We start from the raw sequence: 20,420 nt of genomic DNA on the forward strand, positions 1-20,420 counted from the left end.
TTCTGTTAAGTCCATACAATTTTTGTCCTTTATTGTGCCCATGATCGCATGAAATATTCCCTTGATCTTTCTAATATTCTTGAAGAGATCTTTAGTCATTTCTATTCTATCGTCTTTCTCTATATCTTTGCATTGTTCATTTAAGAAGGTTTTCTTATATCTCCTTGCTATTCTTTGTAACTCTGGATTCAGTTGGCTGTATCTTTTCGTTTCTCTTTCGCCTTTCACTTCTCTTCTTACTGTGCTATGTGTAAGACCTCCTCAGATAACCACTTTTCCTTCTTGTATTTGTTTTTCTTGGGAATCATTTTGGTCACTTCCTCCTGTACAATGTTAGAATCACTGACCATAGACCTTCAGGCACTCTGTCTACCAAATCTAAACCCTTGAATCTATTCACCACCTCTACTATATAATCATAAGACATTTAATTTAGATCATATATGAATGGCCTAGTGGTTTTCCCTACTTTCTTCAATTTAAGCCTGAATTTTGCAACAAGGAGTTGATGATCTTAGCCACAGTCAGCTCCAGGTCTAGTTTTTGCTGACTATATAGAACTTCTCCATCTTCATATGCAAAAAATATAATCAATCTTATTTTGGTATTGACCACTTGGTGATGTCCATGTGTAGAGTCATCTCTTGTGTGGTGAAAAAGGGTGTTTAATATGACCAGTGTTTTCTGTGGAAATACTCTGTCAGAATTTGTCCTGCTTCATTTTTTACTCCAAGGCCAAACTTGCCTGTTACTCTCTACATATGTTAACTTCCTACTTTTGCATTCCTATCACTTATGATGAAAATGATATCTCTTTTTGGTGTTAGTTCAAGAAGATCTTACAAGTCTTCATAAAACCAGTCAACTTCAGCTTCTTCAGCATCAGTGTTTGGGACATGGACTTGGGTTACTCTGATGTTGAATGATTTGCCTTGGAAATGAACTGAGATCATTCTCTCATTTTTGAGATTGCAATTAAGTACTGCAATTTGGACTCTTACAGACTGACTATGAGGGTTGCTTCATTTCTCTAAGAGATTCTTGCCCAAAGTAGTAGATAAAATGGTCATCTGAATTAAATTCACCCCTTCCTGTTCATTTTAGTTCACTGATTCCTAAGATGTGGATGTTCACACTTGCCATCTGTTTGATCATGTCCAGTTTATTTTGATTTATGGACCTAACATTCCAGGTTCCTATGCAATATCTTTTTTTTTTTTTTTTTTTACAATACTGGACTTAATTTTCACCACCAGACATATCCAAAACTGAGCATCATTTCTCCTTTCATTCAGCTGTTTCTTTCTTTCTGTAGCTGTTGTTAATTGCTTGTGCTCTTTCCTAGTAGAATATTGGACACCGTCAGAACTGGGAGCTCATCTTTTGGCGTCATATCTTTTTGCCTTTGTGTACTGATTACTTAATAACTCACTTGGTAAAGAACTCGTCTGCAATGCAGGATACCCCAGTTCGATTCCTGGGTTGGGAAGATCCCCTGGAGAAGGGACAGGCTACCTATTCCAGTATTCTTGGGTTTCCCTTGTGGTTCAGATGGTAAATAATCTACCTACAACATGGGAGACCTGGGTTTGACCACTGGTTTGGGAAAATCCCCTGGAGAAGGGAAAGGTTACCCACTCCAGTAGTCTGGCCTGGAGAATTCCATGGACTTTAACAGTCCGTGGGATTGCAAAGAGTTGGGTACAACTGAGTGATTTTCACTTTCACTTTTCATTGTTCATATGGTTCTCATGGCATTAATACTAGAATGATTTGCCATTCTCACTCCAGTGGACAAGGTTCCCTCAGAGCTCTCCACTATGACCCATCTGTCTTTTGGTGGCCCTGCATGGCATGATTCATAGCTTCATTAAGTTACTCAAGCCCCTTTACCATGACAAGCAGTAAACCATGAAGGGGACTCACATTTTATAGTAAGTAAAGTCAAAATATGTATTCGGTCCAGATCTTTTCCCTTCTTTGTGGAAACTCATTTGTGGCTTTTGGGTGACATGCTTGTCCCCAGAAAGTAAGCTAATGGAGAAATGGTTATCAATATTCTCCAGCTTGAGAATATTCTTGTGCTTCCCTGGTGATCTGCAACACACTTGCTATAAGAAACTGACGCTTGTTCTGAGCTCTGGATCTTTGACAAGGACATTTCCTTTACTCAATCCAGTCAGCAACATGTCAGCAGGCCTCATGCTGTTCTGTTATTCACCTAGTCCTCTTCACTGTAAGAAAACACTAGTTATATTAACAAAACAAAGAAAGCATTTCCTCCATTATTCAAAGGAGGCAAAAACTCTTTTTTTTTTTTTCTTTCTTTTTAAACTGAGGAGAAGAGAGTAAGGTACCTATATGAAACAAAGTTTACTTACTCTGTTATTCTCAGGGACTAGCCAGACAACCATAATGAATCAAAGGCTAGGTTTAAAGGAGTCTTTTATTGGATTCCAAGAATTGAGGTGGGAATGGCAAACCACTTCAGTATTCTTGCCTTAAGAACCCCATGAACAGTATGAAAAGGCAAAATGATAGGATACTGAAAGAGGAACTCCCCAGGTCAGTAGGTGCCCAATATGCTACTGGAGATGAGTGGAGAAATAACTCCAGAAAGAATAAAGGGATGGAGCCAAAGCAAAAAGAATACCCATCTGTGGATGTAACTGGTGATAGAATCAAGGTCCAATGCTGTAAAGAGCAATATTGCATAGGAACCTGGAATGTCAGGTCCATGAATCAAGGCAAATTGGAAGTGGTCAAACAGGAGATGGTGAGAGTGAATGTCAACATTCTAGGAATCAGTGAACTCAAATGGACTTGACTGGGTGAATTTAACTCAGATGGCCATTATATCTAATACTGAGGGCAGGAATCCCTCAGAAGAAATGGAGTAGCCATCATGGTCAACAAAAGAGTCCAAAATGTAGTACTTGGATGCAATCTCAAAAACGACGGAATGATCTCTGTTCGTTTCCAAGGCAAACCATTCAATATCACAGTAATCCAAGTCTATGCCCCAACCAGTAATGCTGAAGAAGCTGAAGTTGAATGGCTCTATGAAGACCTACGAGACTTTTTAGAACTGACACTTGAAAAAGATGTCCTTTTCATTATAGGGGACTGGAATGCAAAAGTAAGAAGTCAAGAAACACCTGGAGTAACAGGCAAATTTGGCCTTGGAATACGGAATGAGCCAGGGCAAAGGCTAATAGAGTTTTGCCAAGAAAATGCACTGGTTATAACAAAAACACTCTTCCAACAACATAAGAGAAGACTTTGTACATGGACATCACCAGATGGTCAGTATCGAAATCAGATTGATTATATTCTTTGCATCCAAAGATGGAGAAGCTGTATACAGTCAGCAAAAACAAGACCAGGAGCTGACTGTGGCTCAGACCATGAACTCCTTATTGCCAAATTCAGACTTAAATTGAAGAAAGTAAGGAAAACCACTAGACCATTCAGGTATGACCTAAATCAAATCTCTTATGATTCTACAGTGGAAGTGAGAAACAGATGTAAGGGCCTAGATCTGATAGATAGAGTGCCTAATGAACTACGGAATGAGGTTCGTGACATTGTACAGGAGACAGGGATCAAGACCATCCCCATGGAGAAGAAATGCAAAAAAGCAAAATGGCTGTCTGGGGAGGCCTTACAAATAGCTGTGAAAAGAAGAGAAGTGAAAAGCAAAGGAGAAAAGGAAAGATATAAACATCTGAATGCAGAGTTCCAAAGAATAGCAAGAAGAGATAAGAAAGCCTTCTTCAGTGATCAATGCAAAGAAATAGAGGAAAACAACAGAATGGGAAAGACTAGAGATCTCTTCAAGAACATTAGAGATACCAAGGGAACATTTCATGCGAAGATGGGCTAGATAAAGGACAGAAATGGTATGGGCCTAACAGAAGTAGATGTTAAGAAGAGATGGCAAGAATACACAGAAGAACTGTACAAAAAAGATCTTCACGAGCCAGATAATCACGATGGTGTGATCCCTGACCTAGAGTCAGACATCCTGGAATGTGAAGTTAAGTGGGCCTTAGAAAGCATCACTAGGAGCAAAGCTAGTGGAGGTGATGAAATTCCAGTTGAGCTATTTCAAATCCTGAAAGATGATGCTGTGAAAGTGCTGCACTCAACATGCCAGCAATATTGGAAAACTCAGCAGTGGCCAAAGGACTGGAAAAGGTCAGTTTTCATTCCAATCCCAAAGAAAGGCAATGCCAAAGAATGCTCAAACTATTAAACAATTACACTCATCTCACACGCTATTAAAGCAATGCTCAAAATTCTCCAAGCCAGGCTTCAGTAATATGTGAACCGTGAACTTCCTGATGTTCAAGCTCGTTTTATAAAAGGCAGAGGAACCAGAGATCAAATTGCCAACATCTGCTGCATCATGGAAAAAGCAAGAGAGTTCCCAAAAAATATCTATTTCTGCTTGATTGACTATGCCAAAGCCTTTGACTGTGTGGATCACAATCAACTGTGGAAAATTCTGAAAGAGAGGGGAATACCAGACCACCTGATCTGCCTCTTGAGAAATCTGTATGCAGGTCAGGAAGCAACAGTTAGAACTGGACATGGAACAACAGACTGGTTCCAAATAGGAAGAGGAGTACCTCAAGGCTGTATATTGTCACCCTGCTTATTTAACTTCTATGCAGAGTACATCATGAGAAATGCTGGGTTGGAGGAAGCACAAGCTGGAATCAAAATTGCCAGAAGAAATATCAATAACCTCAGATATGCAGATGACACCATCCTTATGGCAGAAAGTGAAGAGGAACTAAAGAGCCTCTTGATGAAAGTGAAAGTGGAGAGTGAAAAAGTTGGCTTAAAGCTCAACATTCAGAAAACGAAGATCATGGCATCCGGTCCCATCACTTCATGGGAAATAGACGGGGAAACAGTGGAAACGGTGTCAGACTTTATTTTTCTGGGCTCCAAAATCTCTGCAGATGGTGACTGCAGCCATGAAATTAAAAGAGGCTTATTCCCTGGAAGGAAATTTATGACCAACCTGGATAGCATATTGAAAAGCCAATTACTTTGCCAACAAAGGTTCGTCTAGTCAAGGCTATGGTTTTTCCTGTGGTCATGTACTGATGTGATAGTTGGACTGTGAAGAAGGCTGAACGCTGAAGAATTGATGCTTTTGAACTGTAGTGTTAGAGAAGACTCTTGAGAGTCCCTTGAACTGCAAGGAGATCCAACCAGTCCATTCTGAAGGAGATCAGCCCTGGGAATTATTTGCAAGGAATGATGCTGAAGTTGAAACTCCAGTACTTTGGCCACCTCATGCGAAGAGTTGACTCACTGGAAAATACTCTGATGCTGGGAGGGATTGGGGGCAGTAGGAGAAGGGGACGACAGAGGATGAGATGGCTGGATGGCATCGCTCACTCGATGGACGTGAGTCTCGGTGAACTCCGGAAATTGGTGATGGACATGGAGGCCTGGCGTGCTGCGATTCATGGCGTCGCAGGAGTCGGACACGACTGAGCAACTGATCTGATCTTATCTGATGAGTATATATACTTCATGTCACTGAAATGGACAAAAAGACTGATTCAGATTATCAGTTTTATGTTCAGTTCAGTTCAGTTGCTCAGTCGTGTCCGACTCTTTGCGACCCCATGAACTGCAGCACGCCAGGCCTCCCTGTCCATCACCAGCTCCCGGAATCCACCCAAACCCATGTCCATTAATGTGGTTATGCCATCCAACTATCTCATCCTCTATCGTCCCCTTCTCCTCTCACCTCAATCTTTCCCAGCATCGGGGTCTTTTCCAATGAGTCATCTCTTCACATCAGGTGGCCAAAGCACTGGAGTTTCAGCCTTAGCATCATCCCTTCCAAAGAAATCCCAGGGCTGATCTCCTTCAGAATGGACTGGTTGGATCTCCTTGCAGTCCAAGGGACTCTCAAGAGTCTTCTCCAACACCACAATTCAAAAGCATCAATTCTTTGACGCTCAGCCTTCTTCACAGTCCAACTCTCACATCCATACATGACCACAGGAAAAACCATAACCTTGACTAGACAAACCTTTGTTGGCAAAGTAATGTCTCTGCTTTTCAATATGCTATCTAGGTTGGTCATAACTTTCCTTCCAAGGAGTAAGCGTCTTTTAATTTCATGGCTACAGTCACCATCTGCAGTGATTTTGGAGCCCAGAAAAATAAAGTCTGACACTGTTTCACCATCTATTTCCCATGAAGTATGGGACCTGATGCAATAATCTTAGTTTTCTGAATGTTGAGCCTTAAGCCAACTTTTTCACACTCTTCTTACACTTTCATCAAGAGGCTGTTTAGCTCCTCTTCACTTTCTGCCATGAGGGTGGTGTCATCTGCATATCAGAGTTTATTGATATTTCTCCCGGCAGTCTTGATTCCAGCTTGTGCTTCCTCCAACCCAGCGTTGCTCATGATGTACTGTGCATATAAGTTAAATAAGTATGTTATGTGTATTTTAACTGTAACTTGAAAGAAGAAGTCTTAGTATTTCATTTAGGTGGCCAAACTTCCATTTACTCTGCTTTTACTTTCTATTTAAACCTCAATGAGTTGAAGATTTTTTATTGTATACACTTAACTATATGTGCTTTTTCATTTGTTTTATATTCTCACTCTCTAAGGAAAGTTGAAGCAGGTGTCTACAGGCATAGTTCACACCATAATCCAAGGTTTATTGACCTGATAATGTCTTGGGAAGTTGCAATAATTAAAAAATTCTTAGGAAATGATAATGATAAATATATACACAGAATGGTGTAATCATTACTTCTCAATGTGCACCTGTGCTGCCTAGTCACTTCAGTCGTGTCCAACTCTGTGCCACCCTATACTCAGCAGCCCACCAGGCTCCCCTGTCCCTGAAATTCTCCAGGCAAGAATACTGGAGTGGGTTGCCATTTCCTTCTCCAATGTGCACCAGTCCTGCCTAAAGAGATAGGGCTGTATCACTTCCCATTTCAACTGCGTGTCCAAAGGAAACATGAAGAGACTTCAGTCTTCCTCAGTCTGAGGGGTTGTACGGAGGAATAATACCAGAGAGGGCTGCACTCCTCACTAGGCTTGATGAAGTTTTACGTGAGCAGCTCTGAGGTTGAAACAGAATAGTGGGAGAAAGGAAAGGAGCTCACTTAGTCTTACACAGCATTTTGGAGATGAAAGGTCATGATCATGAGGAATCAGGAATCCTGCTTGCGTTCCACTATTACGTTGCTGATCTTCATGAATGTGAAGCTATGGGTCACCTGAGAATGACACTGGGCACAGGATAAGTATAAATAACTCTTGTTCTTAAAGGAATCAGCCTGCCAAACTCTTTCAGAGTTCAGTGAAGTAGGTTGTCAAAGTAGAATGACCTCTGACTTTCAGAACACTAAGAGGAAAATCATGGTACTACACCTCCTAGGTCATTATTTAGCATTTCTTATAAGGCAGGTCTAGTAACAGTGAGCTTCTTTCCTTTATCTGAGAAACTTTTTATTTTTCCCTCATTTTTAAAAGACTTTTTTTTACCAGAAATGGTATTTTTATTTGACAATTATTTTTCTTTCATCACTTTGAATATGTCATTCTACCACCATCTTGCCTGTAAAGTTTGTGATGAGAAATACACTGATAATTTTATGAGCCTCCCTCATACATGATAAGTCAAATTTATCCTGCTGCTTTCAATATCCTCTACTTGTCTTTTTTTTGACCATCTGATTATAATGTGTTTTGTGTTACTCTTTCAGATCAGATCAGTTGCTTAGTCATGTCCGACTCTTTGCAACTCCATGAATCACAGCAGGCCAGGCCTCCCTGTCCATCACCAACTCCCGGAGTTCACTGAGACCCATGTCCATCGAGTCAGTGATGCCATCCAGCCATCTCATCCTCTGTCCTCCCCTTCTCCTCCTGCCCCCAAATCCTCCCAGCATCAGAGTCTTTTCCAATGAGTCAACTCTTTGCATGAGGTGGCCAAAGGACTGGAGATTCAGCTTTAGCATCATTCCTTCCAAAGAAATCCCAGGGCTGATCTCCTTCAGAATGGACTGGTTGGATCTCCTTGCAGTCCAAGGGACTCTCAAGAGTCTTCTCCAACACCATAGGTCAAAAGCATCAATTCTTCGGCGCTCAGCCTTCTTCACAGTCCAACTCTCACATCCATACATGACCACAGGAAAAACCATTGCCTTGACTAGACGAACCTTTGTTGGCAAAGTAATGTCTCTGCTTTTCAATATGCTATCTAGGTTGCTCATAACTTTCCTTCCAAGGAGTAAGGGTCTTTTAATTTCATGTCTGCAGTCACCATCTACAGTGATTTTGGAGCCCCAAAAAATAAAGTCTGACACAGTTTCCACTGTTTCCCCATATATTTCCCATGAAGTGATGGGACTGGATGCCATGATCTTCATTTTCTGAATGTTGAGCTTTAAGCCAACTTTTTCACTCTCCTCTTTCGCTTTCATCAAGAGGCTTTTGAGTTCCTCTTCACTTTCTGCCATAAGGGTGGTGTGACTCTCTTTGGACATATCCTAATTAGAATCCATTGAAATTTTTGAATTTGGATGTCCATTTCCTTCTTTAGGTAGGGTGATTTTCAGCCACATTTCTTCAAATAAATGGTCTGCCCCTTTGCCTCTCTCTTTTGGGACTCATAATCTGTATATTGGTCTACTTGGTGGTTTTTTTATAAGTAACTTTGGCTTTCTTAATCTTTTTTTTTTTTCCACTTTATGCTCCTGTGACTTGAAAATTTCAAATCACTTGTATTGGAGATTGCTGATTCTTTCTTCTCTTTCATCAAATCTGCCTTAAATCCCTTTAGTGACTTTCTTAATTCAGTTATTCTATTCTTTAATTTCAGAATTTTTTTAATAGTTTCTATCTGTTAATATTCTCATTGTGTTCATGCATCATTTTCCTGATTTTATTTAGTTTTCAATTTTTGTTTTATTTTAGCTCACTGAACTTCTTTAAGATAGTTATTTTGAATTCTTTGTCAGGTAATTTATAGATTTTCTTTTTTCAGGAGTCAATTTTAGAGATTTTTGTTGTTGCTGTTCTAGAAATTCTAGGGGCTTCACACCTTTTCTGGAGATGTGTTTTATTGGGGGTTAAGTACATAATTTCCCAATTAGAGAAATTTACTGGATTCTTTTTCAAGAGATCATAATTTCTTCTTCCTTCTGGTATCTGTCTGCACTCCTGCAAGTTCTCTGGTGTTGAGATTTTCTATTTTCAGTGGCCTTCAAGCCTCCAAAGTATGCTGATTCCCTGTCAGTTCTCCAAATCAAATGAGATGGAAAAACAGTCCCTTGAAAGTGCCTTAATAAGTCATAATGTTAGATATACCTGCCAGTCTTCTCTTTCACATTTGATAGATAATCCAACCTATGAGCTGCAAGTTTTCTTCCAATCACACTGAGGTGTGTCTACTCTGAGTAAGTGCTATCATGGATAAAATGCGACATTTCATTGAAATTTTTACCCATTTCAATGTAGCTACTCTTTTTTTTTTTCTTTTTTAATTTTCTCTTTTTTAAATTAATTAATTAATTAATTTTTTAAATTTTATTTTATTTTTAAACTTTACAAATTGTATTAGTTTTGCCAAATATCAAAATGAATCCACCACAGGTATACATGTGTTCCCCATCCTGAACCCTCCTCCCTCCTCCCTCCCCATACCATCCCTCTGGGTCATCCCAGTGCACTAGGCCCAAGTATCCAGTATCGTGCATCGAACCTGGATTGGCAACTCGTTTCTTACATGATATTTTACATGTTTCAATGCCATTCTCCCAAATCTTTCCACCCTCTCCCTCTCCCACAGAGTCCATAAGACTGTAGCTACTCTTGAATGTGCACTTATCTGGAGTATTATGACTTCTTAAGCAATGCCTAGAGATTTCACAAAGTCTTTTGGTATCAATCACTGTGATTGACAACTTGCATAAATGACTAGAGTACAAGATATAATATTACCTCACTACTACATTACTATTCAAACACTTTCTTCAATTTCTTAAGCTAAGCCAAACTTCTTTGCAGTCAAAATCTTTTTTGAATATGTATGTTGATTTCAGTCAATAGTTAATTAATTTCAAAATATCCATTTCATCTAAGAAACTTACATATATTTTAGTATACTTTGAATTATTAACACTCTTAAAATTTAGGTTATGAAATTAACTCAACATCTCAATTACTAAACATCTAATTTTTGATTCCTATTATCTGTCATCATTCAGTCACAGAAATGATCAGTCTAGCAGAATACATATTATCACTTAGCTCAAGATTTGTTGATCATTCCTAGTCATTTGAGAGTAATGTTACCATATTGCACTACAAAAGTCCTTTTGCAATTTTTTATTCTTGATCAAAAAAAGACATATTTGGTGATTGGAAGCTAACAATACACATGATAAGGCTATTATTGTTTCAGGAAATGGCTTAAAATAGCATTTGTCAAACTGTTCTTCTCTCCTTTTATTTTTGCAGAGAATAGCAAACAGTTTAACCTTCTTGACTAGAAGAAAATTTGCCAGTCCTCCAAGTTTGTTATTTCTTGCTTCATCCCAATAAACTCTAAAACAAATTAGCTCTTTGTCTTTTGAATTCTTTAATGAGAAATACAATTGATCATCAATGATAAAATACGTAAGTGGAATCTTCAAGGTAAAGGAAAGGATTTTCTAATTTAAGATTAATTTACTATTAATTTCTTTAATGTTTAAGCTGTACTTCAAATGAATCCAAATTCAGTGGTTTTTTAATCGTTTCAAAATATGATTTTAGTTTAAAATTTTTGCTGCCTGCCCAGAACCTTGGATTGCTTCTGGTAACTCTTCTTGTATTTATATTTTATAATAGCTCAGAGAGTGTCAAAGGGAAGAAGCACTTAAAGCAGTGTTTCCAAACTTAAATGCACAAATACATTTAAGGCAGTTACCTGGTGGTCTTATTAAAAGGAAAGTTCAAATTCAATGAGTCTAAGTAGGACTGAGATTCAGCATTTCTTGTGAGCTATAGGTAATCCCAGTACTTTCGGAATAAACGCAAACTTTTAACTATCAAGGATCTAGTGAATGTTCTAATATTGCTGTGCCGGGAGCCAGCACGGGAGTTCCCACCCATGACAAAGGTCATGCGGAGAGGATCTGACATGCAAAGGCGAATCAGAACTCAAGAGGCCCCCTGGACCTGCCTGAGCATCTACCCCAAAACCAAAATCTGTCTGTTTTACTATTTCACGACTTTCACCAACTCTTCTGACATTAACAGGGGGCTATCCCCAACCACCTTTTTCTGTAAGAAAATCAACTTAAAACTCTAGTTAATAAGTCTCCTGGGCATAATAGGTGTGTTTCAATTCAAACCACTCTGATGACTGTCTAGCTTGCCTGACAGGTTTGTTCAGATTGACAGCCTCCCAACCATGAGAGGCATGGGAAGCTTAAGATATTCTAACAATGCAGAGCTTCTCAGAGAGTTTAAATTGTTAAAATAGAACTAGTAGAGGATTTCTTTGTTGAGCTAATGCTTGCTGCCAAGTTTCCATATCCCTTACCTACTGTGTCCCTGGGAATGTATTGATTAATATAGTTGGTGTATAGAAATGTAAGTAGTAGATTTAATGTTTGTAACCTTAGACCCTTGAGTTAATTATTTTCTTGTTATAGCCCACCACACTTTTGCCCTATAGGAATACAACTTTATCTAATGCTTTCAGAGGGTGGCACCTGACTTTAGAATAATCACCTTTAGAGAAAAATAAGTTTTCTGAAGAAAGGTCATAAAATGTTAACAGGCCTCCTGGCCAGAAGATAATGTAAATCACCTAAAACTTTTGCATATGATAAGTTTGCAGGAAGAAAGCCTGGCTTCGATAAGGATCAAGGACTGCTGACCTTGCATGACTCTATCCCTTCCCCCATTATCCTGTATGCACAACTCAAAGTATAAATACTTTGGAAAATATAGTGCAGACCTTGCTCACTGAAGCTTGGTCTTCCCATGTCCTTCTTTCTCTTTCTTTTTCCTTTTCAGGCTGATCCCCTAGAGCGCAAGAGCCCTCTGCTTTCACTTTCCTGCCTAGGCTTCTAAGACCCACTCGAGAAGGTGCCTAAGATGGGGCACCTTCCGCGATTCGAGAGGGCACCTGCGGCCTACGTGAACAGAGCAAGACCCGAGCTGGGGCTTTATTGGCTTTCTGCATAAACCAAGGAATATCAGCCTCTTTTCTCGCCTCTATTTTTTATTCTTTTCTTATCTCTTTCCTTTTATCTATTCTTTCGCAGTTGCCATCCTCCCAAGGGAATCCCTGGATCCAACCGGGGCTGGACCCCGGCATTGCTGCATCACTGCCTTCCAGTTATGAGCCAAATGGAACTATTCTTAATTTTAAAGACAAATGGAACATCATCATCTAGGCCTACTATTGAGTGAGTGCTATGTTGCTTTAGTGCAAGGTATATCGAATTTCAAATTTCCTTGTTACCTGATGTTTTTCATGGACTCAGTGGTACTTAACAGACTGACAAAGGTCAGAAAATGTGTTAATTGACTCTTGGAACCTTACCTTTTTACTGCTTTTATCTCACTATTAAGTGACTGAAAAACTTGGAGGTGAATGTTAAATACAATATTTTATTGCTGAATGATGAGATTTTTTTTAATCGGTTTCAAATCCTATTGTGCAAAATTAGTTTCTTTTAAGAGGAAGCAAATGACAGCTTTGACTTTTAGTGGGAAGGTGGGGGCAGTGTCTTGTGAATGAACAAATATGTATATGTTGTTTGTGTATATGTGAGAGAGACACAGAGAGAGAGAGAGGTGGGGTATAATAATGGAGATTATGAGATTATATATATATATATATATACATATATATATATGGATAAAAGGATGACTACAATGACATTTTCTTTCTTTCTTTCTTTCTTTTTTAGTTACTACTAGCAATAAATGCAATTTTTTCTGTGAGAACATATACAGGTGAAAAATGTCACTGTAGTATCTGGGATTACTTCTTTGCTGGACCCAAATAGTTTCACTAACAAAGTCCATGGGAGGAAGTTTTTTCTTGCTTTCTACTCTTCAATCTCAAGGGCATACTTTTCTAGACAGTTTTTCTGAGTTGAGGTCACCAATTTCCAGGCTACAATAAATCAAAAAAGAGTAGGAGGAAAAGAGTCATGCAATACATAGAGGCTTAAAGCTCAACGTTCAGAAAACTAAGATCATGGCAACAGATTCCATCACTTCATGGCAAATAGATGGGGAAACAGTGGAAACAGTGGCTAACTATACTTTCGGGGGCTCCAAAATCACTGCAGATGGTGATTGCAGCCATGAAATTAAAAGATGCTGACTCCTTGGAAGGAAAGTTATGACCAACCTAGACAGCATATTCAAAAGCAGAGACATTACTTTGCCAACAAAGGTCCATCTAGTCAAGGCTATGGTTTTTCCAGTAGTGATGTATGGATGTGAGAGTTGGACTATAAAGAAAGCTGAGCACTGAAGAATTGATGCTTTTGAACTATGGTGTTGGAGAAGACTCTAGAGAGTCCCTTGGACTGCAAGGAGATCCAACCAGTCCATCCTAAAGGAGATAATTCCTGGATGTTCATTGGAAGGACTGATATTGAAACTGAAACTCCAACACTTTGGCCACTTGATGCAAAGAGCTGACTTATTGGAAAAGACCCTGATGCTGGGAAAGATTGAGGTGGGAGGAGAAAGGGACAACAGAGGATGAGATGGTTGGATAGCATCACCGACTCAATGGACATGAGTTTCGGTAGGCTCCAGGAGTTGGTGATGGACAGGGATGTCTGGTGTGGTGCAGTTCATAGGGTCGCAAAGAGTGTGACACAACTGAGCAACTGAACTGAACTGAAGTGATCTAATAGCTGAAATGTGCCTAGTTTTTACAGAATGCTTTGCATATTGTTTTATATATGCCACCCTGTGTTATCTCCAGTTTCACTGTCAATGGAAAATAATTCTATACATATCTACCACAGACAATTTACCTGTCATTTAATGATTTCTTCAGAGTAGTGAAATAATAACAGAGGAATATGTAGACATCCCTTAGACAAAAATAAATTAAAACTCATAAAACAGAAACCTTGCTGTGTGACTAAACGGACAAGACAAATACTTGAGGGATTATGTAGTGGCTTAGTTCAGTTGAGTTCAGTCGCTCAGTCGTGTCCGACTCTGCAACCTCATGAATCTCAGGACGCCAGGCCTCCCTGTCCATCACCAACTCCCGGAGTTCACTCAGACTCATGTCCATCGAGTCAGTGATGCCATCCAGCCATCTCATCCTCTGTCCTCCCCGTCTCCTCCTGCCCCCAATCCCTCCCAGCATCAGAGTCTTTTCCAATGAGTCAGCTCTTCGCATAAAGTGGCCAAAGTACTGGAGTTTCAACTTCAGCAACATTCCTTCCAAAGTAATCCCAGGGCTGACCTCCTTCAGAATGGACTGGTTGGATCTCCTTGCAGTCCAAGGGACTCTCAAGTATCTTCTCCAACACCACAGTTCAAAAGCATCAATTCTTCGGTGCTCAGCCTTCTTCACAGTCCAACTCTAACATCCATACATGATCACTGGAAAAACCATAGCCTTGACTAGATGGACCTTTGTTGGCAAAGTAATGTCTCTGCTTTTCAATATGCTATCTAGGTTGCTCATAACTTTCCTTCCAAGGAGTAAGCGTCTTTTAATTTCACGGCTGCAGTCACCATCTGCAGAGATTTTGGAGCCCAGAAAAATAAAGTCTGACTCTGTTTCCACTGTTTCCCCATCTATTTCCCATGAAGTGATGGGACTGGATGCCATGATCTTCGTTTTCTGAATGTTGAGCTTTAAGCCTACTTTGTCACTCTCCACTTTCATTTTCGTCAAGAGGCTTTTGAGTTCCTCTTCACTTTCTGCCATAAGGGTGGTGTAATCTGCATATCTGAGGTTATTGATATTTCTCCTGGCAATCTTGATTCCAGCTTGTGTTTCTTTCAGTCCAGCGTTTCTCATGACGCACTCTGCATAGAAGTTAAATAAGCAGGGTGACAATATACAGCCTTGAGGTACTCCTTTTCCTATTTGGAACCAGTGTGTTGTTCCATGTCCAGTTCTAACTGTTGCTTCCTGACCTGCATACAGATTTCTCAAGAGGCAGGTCAGGTGGTCTGGTATTCCCATCTCTTTCAGAATTTTCCACAGTTGATTGTGATCCACACAGTCAAAGGCTTTGGCATAGTCAATCAAGCAGAAATAGATGTTTTTCTGGAACTCTCTTGCTTTTTCCATGATGCAGCAGATGTTGGCAATTTGATCTCTGCTTCCTCTGCCTTTTCTAAAACCAGCTTGAACATCAGGAAGTTCATGGTTCACATATTGCTGAATCCTTGCTTGGATAATTTTGAGCATTACTTTACTAGCATGTGAGATGAGTGCAATTGTGTGGTAGTTTGAGCATTCTTCGGCATTGCCTTTCTTTGTGATTAGAATGAAAACTGACCTTTTCCAGTCCTGTGGCCACTGCCAAGTTTTCCAAATTTGCTGGCATATTGAGTGTAGCACTTTCACAGCATCATCTTCCAGGATTTGAAATAGTTCAACTGGAATTCCATCACCTCCACTAGCTTTGTTCGTAGTGATGATTTCTAAGGCTCACTTGACTTCATATTTCAGAATGTCTGGCTCTAGGTCAGTGATCAGACCATCATGATTATCTGGGTCGTGAAGATTTTTTTGTACAGTTCTTCTGTGTATTCTTGCCAACTCTTTTTGATATCTTCTGCTTCTGTTAGGTCCATATCATTTCTGTCCTTTATCGAGCCCATCTTTGCATGAAATGTTCCCTTGGTATCTCTAATTTTCTTGAAGAGATCTCTAGTCTTTCCCATTCTGTTGTTTTCCTCTATTTCTTTGCATTGATCACTGAAGAAGGCTTTCTTATCTCTTCTTGCTATTCTTTGGAACTCTGCATTCAGATGCTTATATCTTTCCTTTTCTCCTTTGCTTTTCACTTCTCTTCTTTTCACAGCTATTTGTAAGGCCTCCCCAGACAGCCATTTTGCTTTTTTGCATTTCTTTTCCATGGGGATGGTCTTGATCCCTGTCTCCTGTACAATGTCACGAACCTCCATCCATAGTTCATCAGGCACTCTATCTATCAGACCTAGGCCCTTAAATCTATTTCTCACTTCCACTGTATAATCATACGGGATTTAATTTAGGTCATACCTGAATGGTCTAGTGGTTTTCCCTACTGTCTTCAATTTAAGTCTTAATTTGGTAATAAGGGGTTCATGATCTGAGCCACAGTCAGCTCCTGGTCTTGTTTTTGTTGACTGTATAGAGCTTCTCCATCTTTGGATGCAAAGAATATAATCAATCTGATTTCAGTGTTGACCATCTGGTGATGCTAGCTTTGCTTAAAGTTAGTTAATGAATATCCTGGAGAACAGTGGAGAATAGGTCTGATAAGAAACATCAGGAACATAGTTTTGGGCTCTAAAATTTAAATAGTTGATGCACAGGCTATTTAAAATAAATGAACCTTGTATTCTATTTAGATTAAATGTAGGGAGTTAAAATAATTTGGTTATATAATACAAATGCAACTTATAGGATATGTGATTATATGTGTAACTAACCTTAGTTACAGATTTTTGTCTGTAAGGTGAGACAATACTATCAGTCTCAATGTAGTAAGAATTACATGAGATGAAACATGTAGAAAATTAAGCATAGTGCTTTCCATACAGAAAATGCTGAATTAATATTTTCAGAACATCAGCAAGGATGATGACGATGATGACAAAAGTATTTTCTTAATTTGGACGCCCCTGGAAGCAGAGTGGGAAAAGGAGATGAAAGGTAAAAAAAAAAAAAAAGAAAAAGAAAATCACCTGAAATTTTTGCATTAATGGATTAGTTACTATCCTGAACAACTGAATTTCATTCTTCCTGGGTAGTCGTCTGGGATCCTGTAGTATCTGCCTTCTGAGAAGATGGAAAATTAGATATATTTATCACCAACTACTGTCCTCCATCTGTTGAAGTTTTGGGGGAGCAGACTTTTATATACTCCCAAATTCCTGAATGTACATGCTCACAGCTGAGCAACCCTCAGTCCTTTGGTGAATATTTCCAGATAGCAAAAAAAAAAAAAAAAACTGATACACAGTGGCTTGATGTGGAACACTAGCCACATGCAAGAAACTCTCCATCATAATAGCATTCAGACCAGATCAGACAAAGGGCTATGGCATGCGATGATAATTATTTCCTCAAACTTTAGTGGAAATTAATACTGGATACTTTGCTTATGAAACTTATGTAATACTATTTATGTCTTAAATATATTTTTTCTTCTGTTTTAGTCAGTATAATCTCCATGTCTCTCCATACTGCCCTCCTTTACCCTTGAAACAGATGTAGTTTTCCACTGTTGAACTCTTTGCAGAAATATACTGCATTCCTGTTGCAGAAACCTTTCTCTTATGACACTTCTCAGTTTCCACTAGCCTTATGGTTACTTGCAAAAATATGTTAAGGTAGTAATTACACTACTGGGTGTACACTATTCAACAGGTAATACTCGTTTTCAACATTAAATTTAATCTAAAAACTTATCCAAGGCAGAGTTTACAAATAGGGGAATTTAGACTTGAGTTGAATAATTATCACACAGATCACTACATCAATGTGAAGTGTTGATATTTTTAAGTATGGCTGAGTCCAAACTCTGGTCGGTCTTTAATCACCACATTAGAGGCCACAAATGAAACAAGGCCATGGGCTTGGCAAGAAGCACAAATTAAGGTAATCAGGTTAGGTGAGAATAGGGAAAATGGGAGAACATATAAATGTAACAGTATGGACTGTGTTCCAGGTAATTATTCTGTGTAAATTCAGGTAAGGGAGGACTACATTCCACAATTTTATTTGAAATCTTTTAAGTTTTCAAATGTTCGACTCTTTGAGACCCCATGGACTATACAGTCCATGGAATTCTCCAGGCCAGAACCCTGGAGTGGGTAGCCTCTCCCTTCTCCAGGGGATCTTCTCAACCCAGAGATAGAATCCAGGTCTTCCACATTGCAGGCAGATTCTTTACCATCTGAGGCACAAGGGAAGCCCTTTTAAGTTTTAATTTCTGATAAATAACCAATGTCAAAAGAAAGTATATCTGTGAAAGTCAGAAAATCTCAAAATCTGTGCTCATGATGGAGTCTGTGAGAGCCACCATTTTTGTAAAATGGAATCAACAATGCCCATATTAATTTTATGGTTGCTCTAAAAAAGTATCATAAACAAGGAGGCTCAAAACTGAGATTTAGTCTCTTACACTTTTGGATCCTGTCTGAAGCCAAAGCGCCAGAAGAGCCATGCTCTCCCTGACAGCTTCTGGGTGTTTATGATAGCCCTTGGTGTTCCTTGGTTTACAGGTGCATGATGCTAATCTTTGCTTTCAGTATGTTACTTCTGCCTCCTCTCTGTGTATCTCTATTTTCATGTGTTCTGTCTATCTCTGTCCCTGAGTCTCCTTTCTTTTTAAAAGTCACTAGTCATATTGAATTAAATGCCCACCTTAATCCAATATGATTTCATGTTAACTACATACGTTGGCAGAAATACTTTTTCCAAATGAAAGCACCCACCTTCTGTCGGTTAGAACTGCAATATATATTTCTTTGATATACCATTCAACCCATAAGCCTAGTTTACAGGGTTGTCATAAGGTCATAAACAGTTATTCTTTGGATTTATCCAGTCTGAGGCATGTCACATTTCCTCATCCAGTGGATTCATTTGTCCTTCATTCTGAAAAAAATATTTTTAAATATCTTCTTTCTTCCATTTATTCAATTATGACTTTCTAGGATTTTAATCATATATATATATATATATATATATATATATATATATATGTAAGAATTTCTCATTCAATGCTTCTTATCTCTGAATCCTTATTTAAAATTTTCTAGCTCCTCCTCTCTTTCTATTGTATTCTGAATAAACTGTGTGTCTCCAGATCATTTATATTTTCATGAATTTTGTATGTCTTCCTTTTAAACTATCTATTATTAATTGTAATTGATACATGGCTCATATATATTTCATTTTAATGAAATTTTTCTGATTTATTGTTGTTCAGTCACCAAGTTGTGTCCAACTATTCATGACCCTGTGGGCTATAGCATGCCAGGCTTCCCTGTCTCCCACCATCTCCTGGAGTTTGCCCAAGTTCATGTCCATGAACTCTGATGCTTTCAAACTGTGGTGCGGGAGAAGACCCTTGAGAGTAAGGAGATCAAACCAGTAAATCTAAATGTAAATCAACCCTGAAGACTCATTGGAATGACTGATGCTGAAGCTGAAGCTCCAATACTTTGGCCACCTGATGCAAACAGTCAACTCATTGGAAAGACCCTCATGCTGGGAAAGATTAAAGGCAGAAGGAGAAAAGGGCAACAGAGCATGAGAAGGTTGAATGGCATCACCAGTTGTTCGGATTATTCCTTATTATAAAATAATCACTTTCCCCACCTTTATCTGTTTGTCTCATACACTTCCATTCTGTGCTCTATATATATTAGTCCAGCATCTTCATATTCTTATGAACATACATTTGCAGTTTCTTGTATCTGCTGATATATAGTCTCACAGTGACTTGCTTTTTGGTGAGTTTATAAACTTCACCTGTCAGTATACTTCCTATTTTGAATAGACAATTTGATGGCCAAACTTGGAAAAGAATTCCTTCTACTTTTGCTGTCATGTGATAAAATCATTTATAAGGCCTCATACATTCCTCCTCAAAGATTTGGCCCTTGGGTACCTTGTAGAGGTTCTATAAGTCAGTATTTTCATATACTGTTGAAATAGAAATCTGATACAAGAAGACCACACTCATGTTTGTTGCCAGTCCAGGCAAGCACTTTGGTGTTCCACTCCATTTCACATTTACAGCTTCTTTTCACAGCCAAACCTAACTCCCAGGTTTTCCCATCCCAACTCATGGCATGAATGCCCTGGCTACTCAAGGCCCATCTTCTGATTCATATGTGAGCAGCAATGTCTCAAAAAACAGGTACCATTAAATTCTTAATGCTGTAAAATGTGGGGGTCTCAGAGAGTTTCTATTTATTTTTGATACTAGATTAGGACATTGAGTAGTGCTATTCAATAGAGGATATATATCAAAATCATCTAGGATTATTTTTATATATTCATAACTCTGAGCCTCACTCTTAGAGATTTTGATTCAATAATATGAAGTAAACTTGAATATCAGTATTTTCAAGAGTCTTCACTAGTAGAACCAATGTAGATTAAGTACCCATTCCAAATTTATTTCTCCTTAAGTATT

The 20,420-nt window shown here is 38.9% G+C and overlaps 1 protein-coding gene across 2 annotated transcripts in view; it reads left to right on the top strand.

Annotated features, from left to right (window-relative positions):
* CASP1 (caspase 1) overlaps positions 1 to 20,420 on the top strand; it is a 71,964-nt gene that overhangs the window by 25,513 nt on the left and 26,031 nt on the right. The window contains exon 2 of one of the 2 annotated variants that reach the window (XM_086338246.1): positions 12,324 to 12,467. The exons of the other annotated variant lie outside the window; for it this stretch is intronic. Coding sequence (XP_086194372.1) covers positions 12,437 to 12,467 — 31 coding nt within the window. The 5' untranslated portion in view covers positions 12,324 to 12,436. The remainder of the gene's footprint in view (positions 1 to 12,323; positions 12,468 to 20,420) is intronic. 2 annotated transcript variants of the gene reach the window in all.

Source organism: Bos grunniens, chromosome 15 (genome assembly GCF_055505025.1).
Source record: "Bos grunniens cultivar Pamir isolate PY7600 chromosome 15, Bosgru_T2T1.0, whole genome shotgun sequence".
Lineage (NCBI taxonomy): Eukaryota > Metazoa > Chordata > Mammalia > Artiodactyla > Bovidae > Bos > Bos grunniens.